General features: G+C 29.4%; 2 protein-coding genes across 4 annotated transcripts; one reads left to right on the top strand and one right to left on the bottom strand.

The window, feature by feature from the left end:
• Window positions 1-556: 556 nt before the first annotated feature.
• On the top strand, window positions 557-5,319 carry LOC119683501 (dipeptidyl peptidase 3-like). 3 transcript variants are annotated; one of them, XM_038097193.1, is made up of 7 exons: window positions 1,352-1,445; window positions 1,518-1,746; window positions 1,800-2,103; window positions 2,411-3,012; window positions 3,080-3,369; window positions 3,426-3,568; window positions 4,387-5,319. In XM_038097193.1, the coding sequence occupies exons 2-7, from the start codon at window positions 1,559-1,561 to the stop codon at window positions 5,242-5,244; spliced, it is 2,385 nt and encodes a 794-aa protein (XP_037953121.1). In that variant the 5' UTR covers window positions 1,352-1,445; window positions 1,518-1,558; the 3' UTR covers window positions 5,245-5,319. The 3 variants fall into 3 exon arrangements, with proteins under 3 accessions (XP_037953123.1, XP_037953122.1, XP_037953121.1); XM_038097195.1 differs by lacking the exons at window positions 1,352-1,445; window positions 1,518-1,746 and adding an exon at window positions 557-663 and having other exon boundaries at window positions 4,387-5,244; XM_038097194.1 differs by lacking the exons at window positions 1,352-1,445; window positions 1,518-1,746 and adding an exon at window positions 1,094-1,225 and having other exon boundaries at window positions 4,387-5,244.
• A 111-nt stretch (window positions 5,320-5,430) lies between these two features.
• Window positions 5,431-8,977, bottom strand: LOC119676510 (DNA polymerase alpha subunit B-like; the record flags this gene model as incomplete). Its single annotated transcript, XM_038087750.1, has 5 exons — window positions 5,431-5,577; window positions 6,718-6,901; window positions 6,969-7,172; window positions 7,874-8,355; window positions 8,654-8,977. Coding segments are annotated over 5 exons (1,341 nt in total), but the record flags the coding sequence as incomplete, so codon positions are not given.
• Between the last annotated feature and the right edge of the window lie 5,413 nt (window positions 8,978-14,390).

Raw genomic sequence — 14,390 nt, 5'->3', positions numbered from 1 at the left:
CCCTTTTTAAAGGGAAAATTTACATTAAAATTCTTTTGGCTTGTGTTAATATGTTAAGTGATTTTTACTCAAACTTCTAACATGAACTACATAGTATTATCGTAAACCCAAGACAACCGTACCATAATCCTATCACCATTGTTTGAGTGGCTACATTTCTTCTACTTACAGTTGCGACATATTCAAATATATGACATAATTGTGTGTTGCAAAAGATCAATCATATAATGACCCCTTAAAAAATTCATTCGTTTATTTTTATATTTGCTATATTTTTTTTAAATTTCTATACTAAAACTCTCTTATATATATAAATTGATAACAGATATAACAATTGGATAGTACGATATGCTCACTGAACTATATCGTTTATAATTTATAGCAGAATAAGAAAATATAGTACGTCATAATTAGTATTCACATATAGATATGGAGTGCTGATAGTTACCAAACGCGTCAGGTATCGTAAGTCTTACGATATTGTTGTGCATTAGCGCCCACGTAATCTATTTTGTACTTTTCCAACACTGTTTGGTCGCTGTCAAACAGCTGATGTTGCAAAATTTATAAAATAATCAAGTCATTTTTGTCAGCTTCAAGGAGTTGCATATTTATCATATGTGCTTAGTTGTTGTTAATTTTGGAACAATTTATTAAAAAAAGGTGAGTCTTCATTATTTATTATTAATTTTTTACTAAAAAAACAGAAAAAATCTAGCATTAAAAACCAAACAACGATAAGAACAAAAAGCCGGTAAAATGCATTGCGTGGCACTCATTTATTTAGGAAAGTTAGAGAAAAACCTCTTTTATATTTGTGTGTGTTAACTCAAAAGTTTTAAATAATTATATATCAGGTTCTGGTTTATAAAGGCTTAAGATGTGAATAAATCCGCACTTATACATGTGTGTGAAACAAGCCACAGTTATCTTATAAATTAAAATTGCAGTAACCTATTATAGATAATAAATAATTGCAAACCAAATGTTGATAAAAACTTTTTTGTTGAAAAGAAAAAAAATTATTCTATATAATCTTTCTACAACAATATTTTTTATGTTAAACCTTTAAATGTTTGTTTTTAAAAAAATTAAAAAAGCTGTGTTTAAATTGTAAGGTTAGGTTCATGCCGTCACGTAGTCGAATTGGCTATGTAAATACAGAGGGAAGCTATTGTTCTTATCACCAACTCTCGATGAATGTTAAATTTAAAATTTTAAAAATGTAAGGCCATATCCTGATTTAAATCAAATTAAAAATTGCATGTTTTTAAACTTAATACATTTTGTTTTCTATTTGATCTATAAACATTTTGGCACAATTTCGAAATTTAATTCTCTAACATTTCAGTTCATGTATTGACGCTTTAGTCAATTGCAACGTTTTAACTTGACGTGCTTTTTCTTCCAAAGAAAAGCTAGACCTTTTCTCTTTTCAAATAAATGTAAGTACATTAAATTTAAAGCGTTTTCAAAATACTTACTAATCAAAAACTCTGACCGTCATGTACTTTCAGCTATTCATTGGCTTTTTAAGATATAAACCGTCTTTCGAATTATGTTTAGTCTGCAAATTAAAGGCCTTCGTCAGCTACTTTCAATCTATAAAATTCAAAAACAGTATCTTTCTACAAAGTTGACACCTACTTCTTTCGCTTTAGCCTATAATAGATCGCTAAATAGATATATAAATAATTTTAATATTAAACCAAAACTATTTCAAAATTTCGCTGCTCCTCATGTAAGGTATATTATATGCATATAGTTTTATCTCACATAGATTTAATTATTTATTTCAGTTTTTTAAAGCCATTCTCACGCACAATGTCTGCTGGTCATACATCGCATTTTGTTTTGCCTAATACGCAACCCATTGCTGACTTAGAATGCAAAAATGCTTTCGAGAATTTAACGGAGAAAGAAAAACTATACGCTCATTACTTCAGTAAAGCTTCGTGGGATGGTGGACTTATATCTTTAATACAATCTAGCCCAGAAGGTCCACTGATATTTGCACTATTACATCGTGTGTTCGTGGCAGAACCAATCAAAGATTTCAAACAAAGAGCGTTGGATAATGGAATTACAGAGGAACAATTTACAGTAAGTAAATCTGAGAACAGGAACTTAGAGAGAACTTCTCAAATAAGCTCTTGTTGTTGTTGTCAACTGCAAGGATCTGCTTGTATAGATCCTTTTGGTTGTGGTCAACGGCACTTGGTCTTTGAACTTGACAATTCGCTTCGGAACATAGACTCAATCATTCTTGGAAACTTTGTTTGATACAATTGCTTTAAGTTTCAAAATTTATTTTGCTTAAGCTGAGAAGTTCAATTTTTTGTATTTTTATTTACTGGATCTTAATATTATTACTTATATTGTAATTAAATTTTTTCTTTTTTTATTATAGGCCTTTCTTGTCTATGCCTGTGGTATTTTTGCTAATACGGGTAACTACAAGGGTATGGGAGATAGTAAAATTATTCCCAATTTAGAGGAAGATAAATTCGAGGCAATCGTGCGTCTCTCAAATGCTTATGCTAAGGACAAGCATGTGCCAATCATCCTAAATAAAGTCAAATCTTTGATTTATGCTTTAAAACCACGTGATGAAGTTTTGGGTTTTGCACCTAATGGCATAACTACATATTGGTCTGATAATTGCACTAAGGAAGATGCAGATATTGTAAATGAATGGTTAACTGCTAAACGTATTGAGCCTTATATGTGTCGTACTTTTAAAATTGAAGAAGGAGACAAAACTATTTATGATATAAAATTGGGTTCAGTGGAAGGTTCTGATAAAGATGGTATTACAATACCGTTGGAAGCATTTAAGGGTCATAATTTCCGTGTGACGCGTGGCGATTACTGTAAATTGTTAAAACGTGTGAATGAAAATCTATTAAATGCAAAAAAATATGCTGCCAATGATAATGAGATGAAAATGATAGATCATTATGTAAATTCATTTCGAGATGGTTCACTAGCAGAACATAAAGATGGATCAAGGTAATTTGTGAATTGCGCTATATCCCAAATATGTACTTTTATATTATAAAATTAATTTATAATTTAGATGGTGGATTAAGGATAAAGGTCCTGTTATTGAAACCTATATTGGTTTTATTGAAACTTACCGTGATCCAGCTGGTGGTCGTGCTGAGTTCGAAGGTTTCGTTGCTATGGTGAATAAAGAATGTTCTGCTAAATTTGCAGAACTTGTTGCACGTGCAGAAAAACTATTAGAATATTTACCATGGACAGAAGCATACGAAAAGGATGCTTACTTGAAACCTGATTTTACATCGCTTGATGTGTTAACATTTGCTGGAAGCGGTGTACCAGCTGGCATAAATATTCCAAATTGTATGTTTAGTCTTGTTACAATTATATCAGAATTATTTTAGATTATTAAATTTTAGATGATGAGATACGTCAAGATGAAGGATTCAAGAATGTCTCCTTAGGAAATGTATTAGCTAACATCAATCGTAAAGATCCTATACCATTTTTATCAGACGAAGACCAAGTGTTGATGAAGGACTACAAAGTTAAATCGTTTGAGGTAAATATTTATAACTTTGAAATTATCTCTTATTATTTACCAATTGATATCTTATCCATTTTGGATGTATGAATTTTACATCTTAACTTATATAAATTTGGGATTTCGGAATCGCGTCAAATAATGTACAGATAATGTACGAGATTTTGATATTGCAGTTTTCACTCTAATATAAGGATATCTTCAAAAGCTGATATTCTGGTTTTCATAAGAAGAGCTGAGTGTCTTTGAAACCCTGTTGATTTCAATTAAATATAATTTTATTCTAATCTAGAAGCTAATTTTAGTAATATCAGCGAGGTTTTCATATTTCATAGCTCTATTCAAATAAATTCATATACCAAATATAATTCCATAAATTTCCCTTATTTCCTCACAAAGTGAACTTTGTGAAGTCATCTAAGGACGAGTGCGAGTTAAGCTAAGTTGATGCTAAACCAAATGGGAGATTTTTTGGGATTTTTTGCACTGCACACATTTAGCCATTTATCAACACGTATCGACAGATCGCTACATTATCGGCACAACTTAGAATTTCCCTCATTTAGAACGCAACTTACCCTAACTCACACACGTTCTAAATACATACTTAACTGATTCTTAACTAAAATCATATTTTCTATGTAATTTATAAATATTGTTTATTTTTATGACCCAAAACTATATAAAAATCGGCAAATTGGTCAGTTAATTAAAACAAAATGTTGCTTTTAAATAATATTATTTAATAAAATAAATGTTTAAATATCTTTGATAAACATCATTGCTAAACTAACCGAATTAATAAATATTGACAAATTTATAATTTCCCATTACAGGTGCAGGTTGGACTCCATGAATTGTTAGGTCATGGCAGTGGTAAACTCTTCCGTATTGATGAAAATGGTAAATTTAATTTCGATAAAGACAATACTAAAAATTTAGTCACTGGTGAACCAATCAAAACTTGGTACTTACCTGGAGAAACATATGATACGAAATTTGGCGTTATTAGTTCTTCATATGAGGAATGTCGTGCCGAAGCCGTCGGTTTATATCTTTCATTACAAAGAGATATACTAGAAATTTTTGGTTTTAAAGATCCTGCAGAACAAGACACTATTGTTTATGTAAATTGGTTAAGTCTCATTTGGAACGGCATGGGCGTTGCCTTAGAAATGTTCAATCCACAATCTAAGCAATGGATGCAAGCACATTCGCGTGCACGATTTGTTATTATGAAAGTCCTGTTGGAAGCGGGTGAAGGTTTTGTAACTGTTGAAGAAACTGAAGACGGAAAAAATCTACGTTTAACAGTTGATCGTACAAAATTGCATACAGTGGGTAAAAAAGCAATTGAAGAATTTTTGAAGAAATTGCAAGTATATAAATCCACTGCTGATATTGTGGAAGCAACAAAAATGTATGAGTATTATTCTGAAGTAAGTGAAAGTGGTTCACATCCTTGGGCTAAATGGCGTGACATATGCCTGGCACATAAAAAACCACGTATAATTTTGGTACAAGCAAATACTTCCGTCGAAAGTGATAAGGTTAAGCTCACAACTTATGAAGCCAATCATGAAGGTTATATACAATCATGGATAGATCGCTATCCTAAAACTGATGTCGATGATATTTTGGAAGAAATTGTAGAGTCGAATAAAAAATACTTCCCAAGTGCCTTTGGAAACTAAGTTATCGATTGCATTTAAAATATATTTATCGAAAGTGAATTTAGCAAATAATGTTTATAAAAAAGTTAAAAACAATTTATATTTTAGTGATTTTTATTAAAAATGCTTTAATTTGTTAACAAACAAAATTGATAATGAAATAGTATAAATGAAATAAAATAAAAGTATACAAATGTGTAAAAAAAATTAAACTTTGCGTACTTGACAACCTATGTTGCTAAGAAAATTATTTTCATCCTTATTTGCCGAAGGAGCTATAATAAGACGTGCAAATGTACCACCTGCATTGTCTGCTAAACGCCCCGGATTAATAGCCAAACTGCCGTTAACAACCTAAAATTAGATGCAGGAAAATGGATTAATTTTATATATTTTAATTTTTTATTTAATTTATTATTTATATATTTAATTTTAATTTTATATCACAATTTAATTTATATATATTTAATTTTTAATTAAATTTTAATTTAATCTGATTTCTGATTTATTTATTTTAAACTTATTATTATCTATTATAATTTATTTAAATTTATTATTATATGTTATTATTTATTTTAAATTTATTATTACTTATTTATAAATTTAATTTATCTATGATTTATTTATTATAATCTATTATTGATTTATTTATTATTATTTATCTATGATTAATTTATTTTTATTCATCATAGTTTATTATTATTTCTTTATAGCCTATTTCTTATTGTTTCTTTATAATTCATTTATTATTATCTGTTTATAACTTACATTAAGACTGAAAAGTTTTCGGAAATTCTCATTTAAAATTCGCGCGCTGTATATTTTTCGATATTTTAAGTTTATGTAGTTTGGCAGCACTGTCCTTAATTACTATGCCAAAAATGAGCTCGATCTGTCAGACAGTTCGTTTACGGCAGCTGTTGAAACCAGTTCACCTCAGTAGTGCGTTGCGAAATGTCTTCGACGGTCGTACGACCGTCCTGGAAGGCTTTGTACCACTCATAAACTTGAGTTTTCGATAAAACTGATTCCCCATAAGCCTTTTGTAGCATTCGCAACGATTCTGCACACGAAATTTCGTTCGAAACACAAAATTTGATGCAAACTCTTTGTTCAATATTTTTTTCCATTGTTTTTTTCGCAACGCCCTACTGAGGTGAACTGGTTTCAACAGCTGCCGTAAACGAACTGTCTGACAGATCGCGCTCATTTTTGGCATAGTAATTAAGGACAGTGCTGCCAAACTACATAAACTTAAAATATCGGAAAATATACAGCGCGCGAATTTTAAATGAGAATTTCCGAAAACTTTTCGGTCTTAATGTATTTATAATTAAGATTTCTTTATAATTCATTTATTATCATTTCTTTACAGTTTTGTTATTATACTTTTTTCTGTGTAATTTATTTATTATTATTTCTTTATAAATAATTTAACTATTAGTTTTTTGTCACACAATCTTTTGATATTATTTATTTTTTAGTTATGCTTACCCGTATAAAACATTTCTGATCACTAGGCAGTATAATAATATTGGGTATTTGCTCAATATTAGCAAATTTGCTTGTTAGGTTACTGTCAAGACAGAGTTTATCTTCAGGTGGAGGGTTCAACGGATAAAAAGAGCCTTGATTGTATAGATGATTGACAACACGCTTAATTTTATCCCCAGCATTGCTAATAGAATAAAATCGATAAATAATAATAATCTATTAATTACTGATAATTTGAAGATAAAACTTACATTGCTAGCTCCGTGCTGATAATATGATCAACAACATCTGTTGATGTCATGCCTATAATAATGCCATTTAAGTCTATCATTGAAGGATCTGGTAACATGTGTACATTTGGATATGTTTTTTTCAATGAAACCGGTAGAGTTGGATATACAGGATCAGCCATAGCATCATATTGGGAACTGACCATTAGAACAGTAGTTGATGTACTGAAACACGAAAGTTACAAATATTATTAAGAAACAAATATTATAATTAAATATTATTTATTTAAAAAATTAATATTTTCAAAGTAGATATTTGATATATAAGTAAACTATGTAGGAAAGTTCTTTTTAATTAAAGGAATTATAAGACTAAAAAAGAAAGTAGTACTCGCTAAGTACTTGATAAGCCCTTTATAAAGACTATTAAATAAGTGGTTTAAAAAAATAATGAACGCATATAAATAACTGCAAATACTAGTATTTTGCAGATCAATTCTATTAAAGTAGTGAGTATAACTATCATAAAGGTAGAACTAAGACAAAGATTTACCTTTGACTAAATTTAAATTTTGTATATAAATTTTAAAATTTTGTACATAAATTCTAAAATTTTGTACATAAATTCTAAAATTTTGTATATTATAGGCAATATTTATCATAAGTTCAATCTAGCAGGAAGGTTTCTTAAGCCACTGTCGCTTCCATCAACCATAAAGTTAGTTCGGAGAGAAGATTGGTCTTTAGATTATTGTAGTAAATTAATAAATATTATCTTTTTATATAATACTTTAATAATAAATATGCATATTTATAAACATACTCCTTCGATTTAGCCAGGGATTTATAATTCCATGGCTACCTAACTGTCGTTAGCATTTTATTTTACATTTAATTTTAATTTTTTTTATAGTGTATATACTTACCCAATAATTTCCACAATGCCGGCTATCATTCTTTCAAAAAATACTTCAAATGTTTCGCCCATGTTCTCAAGTATTATTTGATGATCGACATCAAAAAATGGTCCAGTAAGTACTAACACATCCGGTAGATTTTCTTTTAAATAGTTTAGTAGATCATGTAGCGGATCATATAGTATATCGTCATCGAATGTGTATGGACCAGCAGCTATAACAACACTCAGTTGGCTATCAATTTTAGGGGGTGTTGGTTGTGTCAGTTGTTTTTCAGCTATAATATTTTCTACTGTAAGTGTATCTCCTTTTGGGTTCATACCTGATACCATAACAACTTGTCCTGGAAAAACACCAACGGATTTGATTTTGCTAAAGTTTAGTCGTACCGTGCGAGTACACATTTCATCAGAACCAACAAGCATAGTCGAGGAAGCATCCAACGGACCATCGTGATCGCAATATATAGTGCCAATGGTTTTAACAGTGTTCTAAAATTTTTAAAATTGATTATATAGTATATAATAAATAATAAAATATAATGTGTGGCTTTATGCTTATAAATTGAATAATTGTGATCAATTTTTTTAGTTAGATTTTTGTAAATATTAACACTGTTTTTACTTTTATTTAAAAGTAAATAAAATAATATGTAAGAGTTTAAAAATTTAACAAAATTATTTTATTATTTTTATCTGAAAAATATTATATTAACAAACTTCATATTTTATTGAACTTATTTATTTTAATTTTATGCAATTTTGTTTAATTCATTATCTAAAAACTTACCTGTGAGTGAACATCCACTGGACTTAATTCATAATCATCTGCATCTGGTCCGAATACTTTACGACATAAGTTCTTGCCAATATTGAAGACACGATCCCCCGCAATCTCACACTTTTCACGTTGATTATCGAACATGTATTTCACATTGACAGCGCTTAGTGGTTCGCCATTATACAGCAACAACTGTTTAATGGCAATCTTGGTTTGCTCCAACGATGACCATTTTGCGTTGTTGATCAACGTAGGATTTCCAAAGGTGTAAACGATTTTGCCAGAGCCTGGAGCGGCAATATGTGTGCGTGGTGTGCCGCTGCTGCTGTTATATGAATAGACAAATGGGAATATTCGATATTAGTTATTGGTTATGTTAATGGTTATACTTATGGCTATGGCTATTGCTATGGCTATGGCTATGACTTAGGTGGGAGTGTTGTGGCTATGGCTATGTTAGGAGTGTACACAAAAATTAAACTAAAATAAAATAAATTTCCATGCAGGCAACAGGAATTGAAATTCTAAATAGAAATCATGCAGAGTGCATAATTATCGTTAGTAGATACGACGAGCTGGTCTATACTCATTCATTGCACTACAATTGCATTTGCTTAATATGGAAACAGTATGAGCAAAGATTCACTTAGTTGCCGTTGGCTGACTTCTCTTCATAATATTCAGACTCAGATTTTCTTCATTGTGTGTGAAATTTGGGTTGTTGCATCTCTGCTGGGCATTTTCGTCTTTGATTATCAATATGAAACGTTAAGTGGTGCTTTTATTTTAAAAACTTCAAATTCTACGGTTGTTAACGCTTGTTTTATTATAGTTATTATTTTTATTGTTGTTGTTGCTGATACTGGTATTGGAGTGTTAAAGTTCAATAGAATTCGAATGCACTACTTGAAAATCTCAGTTTCAGTTTTATTGTCAAAATTAAAAGAAGTTAACAATTGTTATAAAGTACAGAAGGTAGCCCTATGGCTTCGTAGTCATAAAAATGTTGTTCTATTTCATTTTATTTATAACGACTTTTTAGAAAAATAATATATTTTAAATTAATATGAATTATAAATGTATATATTATTATATCATAACATATTTTTATATCAGAAGCATATATATAAAAGAAAAATTGAAAATGATTATGCATCTGCTTAAAGATTCTATGCTATACATATCAATAATTAATTTTAGCGTAAAGATTAATGGGTAAGTACTCGAGTTTGAAACGGAGTACAATGGTTATAGCTAAGTATTCAGTATAATATATTGTTATTTATTCAATTTTTATTGTCGTGTTTGGACGCAATATCAAAATGTATAACTTTATATCCTTTATATATACACTCAAACTTTCATAACTCGAACCTCTATAACTCGAATTTTTTATAATTCGAACTAAATAGAGTGCAAAAGGGTTTAGAGAGCCAATTATATACAATTATAAAAAAATTCTTTAACTCGAAGTCTTTAAAATTATATATATATTATATTTATATAAAAGGTTTATGGAAGTTTGACTGTATATGTATTATATTTATACAATAGGCTTAAGTGGATAGGCTTAAGACCCAGCCGTTCTTGGAAACGTACAATTGTCGTAAGCCAGGCCTACATAATTCATCTAAACGATTTAGATTTAAATCATTTCAATGTTTCTACACTAGAGTCACTAGCTGTTCTCCTCAAATTGTTGCTATAATAGCATTAAGGTAGAAAATTTTTTGTTATATTTTTATTTTCAATTATAAGGTTTGCTAAAAAGTTTCAAACTATTGGTGCCCACACTCACACAACCTCCTCCCTGATATTGCATGTCAAAGAACTTCTACTAATCCTCTCCAAGCTCTTTTCCATAGGCTTTCCAAAGCCCCATCCCTTGCTCTCTACTTCTCATCAACCTATTGAAATATTCAATGCTTTTACTATTCATAACTTTTTAAGTATCCATATTAATTGTTTTTTTTTAATATTTAAAATGTCTTTTTAAGTCTTATTATTTAATTTATTTTTATGTTATTTAATTTTATTTTATTTTTATTTTATTTTATTTTTATTTTATTTTAAATTTTATGTGTACTTTAAACATTAATACTTATCAAAATAGGTAAATTAAAGAAAATAGATTTACCTTTCATGGACCTATTTCAATGTAATAAAAAATATATATTTGCCATTATTTATAAATCAATAAAAAAATGTTCCTAATGAACTGTATGAACTTTTATTTAAAATGCAATAGTTAAAAAAATGTTTATTTCAAGCTATATTTTGTAGATATCCAAGTACTTGGCAAACCGAAATCAGACGGTTTAGCTTCACACTCACCTTAGGTAGATTGCAATTATTTCAACAACAAAATGTTAAAAATAAATATAAATTATTAAAATAGTACATTTACCTTTATCCTAAGGTAAAATCACATTAAACTAAACTAAACTTGAGATAAATATCAGAAATTTACTTCTTTGCCCTTTTAAAGAAGTGAGATATCGCTTGATGTGAATCGCGCAACATCAGACAAACTCCGCATGCTTCGTCAACATGTTGCCAAACACTTATGGCAACAAACACAGCACACAGGCAGGCAAGTAAGCAACAAAGCTGGCAAAAGAGTTCGCTAAACGAAGTATTTCAATTACATAAAAATGCAAATTGGCAATGCACAATACTCGTAAATATTTAAATAGAATAGAATAGTATAAATAATAGATATAATATACAAAAATAGAAAAAAAAAACAATAAGAGAAACTATATTGTTTTACTTCGTATATATTTTATATTCGGGTATGCAAACAAAAACTTAATATGCGCTGCTCTGCTTTATTTTTGTTTTTTAAATTTATTTTTTATATAATTTTTGTACATTTCCTAATTTTCTGGGAAATTGTGAAAATGTGCGCTTTTTTTAGGTTCGTTATTTTTTTTTTTTAGTTTTAGTTTTTTTGGTTTTATAAGCTCGGTTTGTTGCGATTGTTTGTTGCAGCATACGAGGCATGCGACGTGCAACATTTGGTTATGCTTTTGGCATTTTGCTGTTGCGATTATTACCGCTGCAGGTCATTTATTTGAATTTTGTTTTGTGTACTCATATACATAAAAATAGACGGAATGGTATTGTAATGGTTAATTTAGTTTGGATGGTGATGGTACCAATTCAAGCCGCATACATTTGCTTTATATACATATTTTGTTTAACTGAATTTCTATAGTCGAGTTGCAATCGAATTGTGTTGCTTTAGTTTTGCTATTGCAGTTCGTAAAGCATAAAATTTTTGTATTGCAAAATGATTGAAGTCGTCGTAATAACAATAATTGCATTTTTAATTTTTAATTTTATTGAAATATTTTTCCGCAAATTTTCATTTTAAGTTTTGCATCGCCCACGGGAACCCCAAATAAAATTTTTATTAAAAAATCGAGTACTATTAATTAATATCGGATAGCGGATAACTTGTAAAAAATTTGTTAGTTCGTAGATGGTCTTATAAAGTAAAGTTATTTAGAGCTAAAATTCGTACATTAGACCAAAATTGAAATCATTTTTCACTTAATCGTTAATTTGTATAGGTTAATCGCAGTGTTATTTTGTATTTACCAGTATGAAGTATCTCCTCACTTAAGTATTTCTCACTTAATCGATAATATGTACGAAGTACTATCGAAGTTAGGAATTCAGTCCAACTCAGATTGCAGATACTGTATAGAAGAGAGATAAACTGCATACCATGTGCTTAGGGAGTGCCCGGTACTGATGCACAAGCGGAAGAAACATCTAGGAGGGTATTTCATCGATCATAAAGATTCAAGACTAGAAAAGGTAGGCTCTATAATGTCTTTCAATAAAGAAATCGGACTTGGAGAAACACTCTAACCCGAGTAAGGGACACAATAGATCTTTTAGGTCGCAGTGCACAATCCCTTCTTTTAATAATAATATTGTATAAAGTATATTCACACTTGTTTTGTCACAATAATCCAACTCGTTTAAAATCTAGTATCTACTTATAGGTTCTCTAGACTAATAAATTTATATTATATCATTTGCAGCGGTTGCAGGCTTAATATTTCATATACAAGCTCAAAATTGAAAACATTTTATTGACAAAGTATGTATATAAAATATATTCCAAAGTCATTGTTAATGTTTTAAGTAAGTTTAACCAAATATTATTGATAATAACATAGGTTTGGTGAGACCAAACAAGCTAGTACTACATGCAAGCACAATACTCTGGGTCTTTAATGATTCCAATCAGAGAATTTGTTAAAAAAATTGGAAGAGCTAAATCAATCTGTAAACTGCAATTCTGTTTATCATCGTGGTTGAATGAAACTGCAATAAGCATTGACAAAATCAGTTTGGCGATCAGATGAAACATTATGATTGGCATTAGGTGCTTTAACATATATTTTCCGTAAACTTATCATACATTTGCTTCTGTATGGTGAAGCGCTAACACAGAATGATAAATCAGTACTGGGAATATTCGAGAGAAAAGTGCTTTGTCAGATTTTTGTCCTTTATGAGTTGGTGACGATCATCTCATCTGCATGTATCACGTGCTATATAAGCCTAATCACGTCATTCAGAAAATTAAGATACGGTAGCTTCGCTAGCTTATCGTGAGAATGGATGACGATACTCCAGCAAAAAAAGCGATTGTAGCGAAAACCATTTTTTTGACGGTGTGATCAGGTTGACGCTAAGACCTGACGTTTCCTTAAAGTTTCCATCAAATTGACCCCATACCTTTTACTACCTATGTGATCTCTAATTATAATAAAAAATCACTTAAAATTGGTAATACTGATAATTGTTCAAGTATGATATACCCGATTAGTTATATCGATAAGCTGCAGTTCTCTTTTGTAATAGCTATATTATAGATATTAATTTCAGACTAAATTAATAATGGAACCCCTTTTTAATTCGTGCTTTAGCATGCTCTTTACTGGTCATTAACTTAAACTTAAACAACCTTAAATTGAATTGTGTCTTGAGGGCAACAATTGCTAATAAATTTGGACGATTTCTATTGAAAAATTGATTTAGGCAACATAGGAGCATGTACTCTTATACAATTTCATTAATTAGTTTTATAATTATGTTAGTTGTAAAAAAAAAACATCGTTTGTAGTAGATGAGTAGCGAATGTAATAATTTATTACTTTTAATATGCCATAAAAGGTGAAAAGGTGTAAAGATAGTTTAATGCTTAATAACTAAAAGAAATGTAAACCTTTCAGAATTGGGTTATTGAGAATCATTAGATAATAAGCTATTAGAGTTTAGAGTTTAAATATTTAGTTATTTTTTTAAAAAACGTATGTATGGTTTTAAACGATTAACGTGACTACATTTAATATTAATTATTACTTGTATAGTAAATGGTCACTATTATTTGATTGATAATAAAATAAAAGAATTCAATTTTCCCATGATGTGTTCATTTGAACTCCAATAAAAGTTAGTTACTATATATATAGGTATATATATTCCCTTTTAATCACTTCGTGCATCCGATTCTACTGTGATTTGTATTGAATTAAACCTATAAAAAAAATCAGTCAAGACAAGCAGAAGGTTATTGAGTCAAAACTAAGGGCGACATTTTTTACATTAATTTATTAAGTCCTCGTAAACGTATATAATAGTCATAAAGGAAAATACGTCCCCATTCTTTTTAATAAAACTTATTTAACAATTAAATTGTACAACAATTCGCATGAATTTT

The sequence above is a fragment of the Teleopsis dalmanni genome, chromosome 2, assembly GCF_002237135.1.
Source record: "Teleopsis dalmanni isolate 2A chromosome 2, ASM223713v2, whole genome shotgun sequence".
Lineage (NCBI taxonomy): Eukaryota > Metazoa > Arthropoda > Insecta > Diptera > Diopsidae > Teleopsis > Teleopsis dalmanni.
This window is presented reverse-complemented; position numbering and strand designations above follow the sequence as displayed.